Source organism: Myotis davidii, unplaced genomic scaffold (assembly GCF_000327345.1).
Source record: "Myotis davidii unplaced genomic scaffold, ASM32734v1 scaffold299, whole genome shotgun sequence".
NCBI lineage: Eukaryota > Metazoa > Chordata > Mammalia > Chiroptera > Vespertilionidae > Myotis > Myotis davidii.
In genome coordinates, this window is record NW_006293088.1 from 172,314 (window position 1) to 177,708 (window position 5,395).

Consider the following 5,395-nt stretch of genomic DNA (forward strand, 5'->3'; position numbering starts at 1 on the left):
AAGAGCGGCTGGCGTCATGGACACTGAAACTGGAAACACCAAGCGTCTGCCAGGGCTTACCGACAGTGTTTGGTGCAGCCGAGGCCACTCCCGCTGAGCTAAGGCGCTCTCTGAAGGTATTGGGACACTCGCTCCAGCCGTGGGCAGGGCTGCTCTGTGCCCGCAGTGGAATACCAAGCGGGAGATGACCTGGCCCGCCAGCAGGGCACCTTCATTCCCTGCATCCGCTTCTGCACCAGGGACTTTGAATGAGCACTGGCAGCCGGGTGTCAGCTCAGTTGGCTAAGCCGATTCCTCCAAGAACCGGCCAGTAGAAAGTCACACCTCAGTGAGATTTGGGCTTCAATTCTTTCCTCTCCCCTTTGCCTGGAACAGTCGTGCCGTCGATCTATCATTGCTTTGGAGAATGTTCTTTCTTTATTGGCTTAAGAGACATGACCCTGTATGCTATTGGCTTGTGAAATACTATTATAAATTATAACCCCTCAGTGAACCTGTGTTAAGTAAGTTATTGGCAAAGACTATTTCGGTCTCTGAGCATAATTTTGCCTCGAACAAAGCAGTCAGGGCCGCTGATGAGTCTACTCCCTGCCCCGGGGCCCAACCATCCACCCCGGCACTCATCCGCCTGCCCCGTCTCCTCTCCACTCCCACCTTCCGCCATGCTGCACTGGCTCCAAGGCACTGTCACCAAGAGAGGTTGAGTCTCCCCCCTGGCAGATGTGAGGATGGCGGGCCGGTCACTTCCTTCTAAAGGAAGACGTCCCATCCGAGTCCCTGGCCAGTGGTGAGCTTCGTGAATGGTGGGAACAGACCTGGTTCCCACCTCAGGCCTTGTCACTTGCCATGTGATCTTGAAACTGTCTTTGGTTTTCCTTAATTCTAAAATGGGAACAACGGTGCTTTGCCGGAATAGCTCAGACACAAGGAGCTTGAGCCAGGGCCTGGAGCTCAGGATGTGGGAGCTCCCATTACTGTGTGCACATGTGCTTGTGTGTGTGTTTGCACGAATGTGGGTTTGCACATGAGTGCATGTGTTTTCACATGTGTGTGCCTGAGTGTGTGTGCACATGTGTGTGCACTTGCATGTGTATGCATGAATGTGTTTGCACGTGTGCGTGAGCATATGAGTGCATGGGTTTGCACACGTGTATGCCTGAGTGTGCGTGAGCACGTGTGTGTGTGTGGCACGCATCGCCTCCACCACTGTTGGAGAGTCCCTCCCAGGACCCACTGGGCCAGGGGCACTGACGGCCTCCCCGTCTCTTGCCAGATTGCCAGGGGATCATCGAGGATGTCGTCCTGCTGGGTGCACCCGTGGAAGGAGAAGCCAAGCACTGGGAGCCTTTCCGGAAGGTGGTGTCCGGCAGGATCATCAACGGCTACAGCAGGTCAGCCCAAAGCCCAGGCCAGCGAGAGTGCCCACACGTACTAAGCAGCTAGTGTGCCCAAGGCCTGGCCCTGCTAGTGTTCTGAATGGAAGCCTCCGTCCCGTAGGATGGAGAGCCTGGACACAGTCTCTCTGTGTCAGGTCTGAGACCAGGCTGTCACCATGACCAGAGGAGAGGGGGACATGGTGAGTGGGACAGAGCTTGAGAAACAAAGGTTTGGCCTCATCGGAGGCCTCCAGTGCCCACCATGAGCTCGTACGCGCGTCATCAGGCAATGCAGGGCGCGGGCGGGGACAGGCTGAGGAGTCCGAGCATGGCTTTGGGCGGGGCAGGGTGATGGAACAGGAAGCTGGCAGTGATAGGGGAGCCGGTACCCAGGCCGTGCACCAGACCTCCGGCAAGGGGTGGGGGCCTGCCATGACTGACAGCTGTGGGCTGGAGAGGAGGCACCTGGCGTGGGGTTCGCGAGGAGGACTTGAGAGGTTTCAGCCACGGCTCTGCCCCAGACTTCGGGGAAGAAGAGCGATGACGTCCATCGCTGAGGCCTCAGGAGATGGGCCTGAGAAGATGCCCGGGCCTGCCAGCCTCCAAAGGGAGCAGGACAGGGTGGCCGTGTTCAGGAGCTCACGACTGATAACCACACAGCCCGGGGTCCCCACGCTGCCTCAGTTTCTCCATCAGTGAAGGAGGGTGTTCCTAGTGACTCCCGGGGATTGCAGTGATGGTTAAACCTAGAGAGTGGCACATGGGGTTCAAGTACGTGCAGATGCGGTTACTGATTAGCAGCAGCAGCAGCAGCCACTTGGGATGTTCACTCCACAGACTCTGAATGAGCACCAGCCTCGGGCGGGGCTGCAGGGGAGCAAGCCCAGCCCCATGGAGCTAGCATCCGGCGGGGAAGCAGGCAGCCCCAGGCAGACAAGAGGCTCGCCTGCGACACCAAATCCAGATGCTCCGAAACCTGAGGCCCTGCCCTGGGAACGGGAATGGTGCGGACATTCAGGGCCGAGCTCGCCCCGAGCTGATGAGAGGGTCGCTAGGCTGGCTTCTTCCTCCCACGGGGCTCGTGAGCTGAGTGACATGAGGCCCCCCTCAACCCCTGCAGGGGTGTAAGGTGATACACAAGCCAGATTACCTTCCTAAAATCTGAAACGTTACTACCTTCCTAAAATCAAGAAGCGCCTGGAGGTTTGGGAGGGAGGACCCATATTCCAGGCTCATGGCCTCGAACGCGCACAGTGCCGGCCGCATCACCAGGGAGGCTGACGTGCCAAGCCCGGTCCAACGGGCAGGGTGGAAGTTTCCGAAGCAGTAGGTTGGGTGACTAGAGGGCAGAAAGGAAAATGAAGAAAAAAATGACTCTGGAATGTTGGTGGGAGGTGACTGGCTCCATTAACTCAACTTAAAAAAATAACAAAACAAAATAAGGAGGTAGGACGCGTTGGGGGAGTTTCCAGAGGGCGCTGGAAACGCAGCGCTAGGCCTCAGAGGAGTTGGAATGCGGCGAGGGGCAGTGGGGTCTTCAGTTTCCGTTACAGCCGGGGGCAGGTGAGATCACTTGAAAGGCAACATGGAGAGAGAGAGAGGGAGGAAATGCTGGCCTCCGAGTCTGAGGAATAAACTTCAGGGTAAGAGGACAAGAGGCTCCGGCCTGAGGTTAGGGGCACCTCAGAATCACCCACCGTCCTGTGCCCGAGGCTTGAAGCTGGCACAGGAACACAAAGATGGACGCTATGAGAGATGCTCACGGCTAGCGGAAGGGACACATGGAAAGAGACAATTCTTTTTAAAACCTAAAAATGAATCTTGAAGCAATGGGCTGGGGGGAGGATGTACCAGTATTAGACGCTTTCCACCTCCCGGACCCTGGCTTTGTTATAATTATCTACCTTCATCCTCCCCAGACCCCATGGTGTTGGTCTTATGGAATCCCCTTGTACAAGTGAGGAAACTGAGGCTTAGAGAGGTTAAGTCAAATGGCCAGTTAACTTTCATTTTCATCTAAGCTCCACCACCTTAAAGTAGGACCCAAAACTGGAACAGAATTGTAAGTTTTTATCATTTTGATTCTTTAGTTCACAGGAATAGCTAGCTGGGTACTTCAGAACTAAAGATAAAGATGGTTTTAGCCATAGATAGAGGGTTCAGCTAATCACTTTGTCTCTATCATACATACTCTAAACTGAGTTTTTATAATCAGGATATGGTAAAAAAAAGAAAGAAAGAAAGAAAGACAGAAGAAGAAAAGAAGAAAAAGAAGAAGAGACACAAGAACAAAGAGCCATAACATATAAAGAGCTCATGCAAATCAATAAGAAACCAGCCCATGGATATCTACACATAAATGCACAGAATAAATACAAATAGTCAATAAACTTTTGAGAAGACGCCCAACTTCACCATTAATGAAATAAATGCAGATTAAAATCAGTAAGAAGATAATGTTCATCACCCATGAGATTATCAAACATTGGAAAGCGAGTAACATTTTGTGTTGGTGAAGATGCGGAGAAACGAGCACGTTCGCACGCACACTGTCGGTGGCTGTTGGCTTCAGGAAGGCCTTTCCGGAGCACAAGCAGCGATAGCTATCGGAAGGTTTAAAGTGCCAGTTTTCTGACACTCCTCCCCCGCAGTTTGACTTCTAAGACCCTGACCTACTAGATACACACGTACACAGAGGGGGTTGTAAAAAGAGGATAGTTGCAGCTTCACTTATAATTTAAAAATGAAAACAACCTGAAGGACCATAGGTAGGGGGCTGGTTTAAGGGAGAGAACGTGGGTGCCACTGTACATACTGCAATCCCGTATATCAGCGGTTCTCAACCTGTGGGTCGCGACCCCTTTGGGGGTCGAACAACCCTTTCACAGGGGTCACCTAAGACCATCGGAAAACACATATATAATTACATATTGTTTTTGTGATTAATCACTATGCTTTCATTATGTTCAATTTGTAACAAGGAAAATACATCCTGCATATCGGATATTCACATGACAATTCATAACAGCAGCAACATTACAGTTATGAAGTAGCCACGAAAATAATTTTATGGTTGGGGGTCACCACAACACAAGGAACTGTATGAAAGGGTCGCGGCATGAGGAAGGTTGAGAACCACTGCCATATATGAAGGGAGAGCTGTCTGCCCGTCAGCCCCCAGGAAGGCGCAGGAGGGCCCTCGGGAGCTGATACAGTGGCCACCCCTCAGGAATGGACAGACACCAGAGGCAGGACATGAAAGAGACGTTAATTGGTTTTCTTTTAAGTAAGGATCGTTTTAAAAAACAAGAAAAGAAACAGGATGGACCAGCCTTGGAGGTGAGACCATCCCCGGTTAAAATTTTGGCTCCACCATTACCGATTGCGTGGCTTTGGACAAACAACTCTGAATCCCAGTGTTCCCGCCCATCAAGTGGGGATGGGAGTCCCTCTGCACAGGGGTTCTAGGAAAATTAAATGAGGTTCTAGGGAAATTAAAAAGGGTGCCCAGCAGGTGCCCAGGAGACAATAGCAGTTAGAATGACTGTCGCTGGCATCTTCACATGACACACGGCTTTTGGGGGCTTGTCACAGCAGCAAGGGAAAGAATTAAAATTGCATGTGTGCAATGTGCGATCAAAAGACTCTTATTAAACCCATCTGTTCTATTGAGAACCGGAGGCTAATAAGCTTGCTTTTCAATTATTCTGTGAAATCCTGGGCCATCTCTTGAGACAGAGGAGGAGGAGGAGGAGGAGGAGGAAGGAAAGGAGAAGAAAGGAACGTAACAGACCAAGACAATAACTGCAGTTTCTTGGTAAATTAAACACCAATCAGAAATTTATATTCTTGGTTCCCAAAGGCATTTTAGTTGCCGTGAGCCTACTTGAACGTGGAGTGAGGGGGTGGGGGGCGCATCAGGCCAACACTATCAGACTAAATACACTTACAAATGTATAATGTACATCAGTAAAGCTCTATACAACCCGTTCACACACACACACACACACACACACACA

At 51.5% G+C, this 5,395-nt stretch overlaps 1 protein-coding gene across 1 annotated transcript in view; it reads left to right on the plus strand.

The window, feature by feature from the left end:
- The window catches only part of TMCO4 (transmembrane and coiled-coil domains 4), a 70,296-nt gene that overhangs the window by 55,788 nt on the left and 9,113 nt on the right, over positions 1-5,395 (plus strand). The window contains exon 12 of the mRNA XM_006766641.2: positions 1,274-1,391. Within this exon, the coding sequence (XP_006766704.1) occupies positions 1,274-1,391 (118 nt within the window). The remainder of the gene's footprint in view (positions 1-1,273; positions 1,392-5,395) is intronic.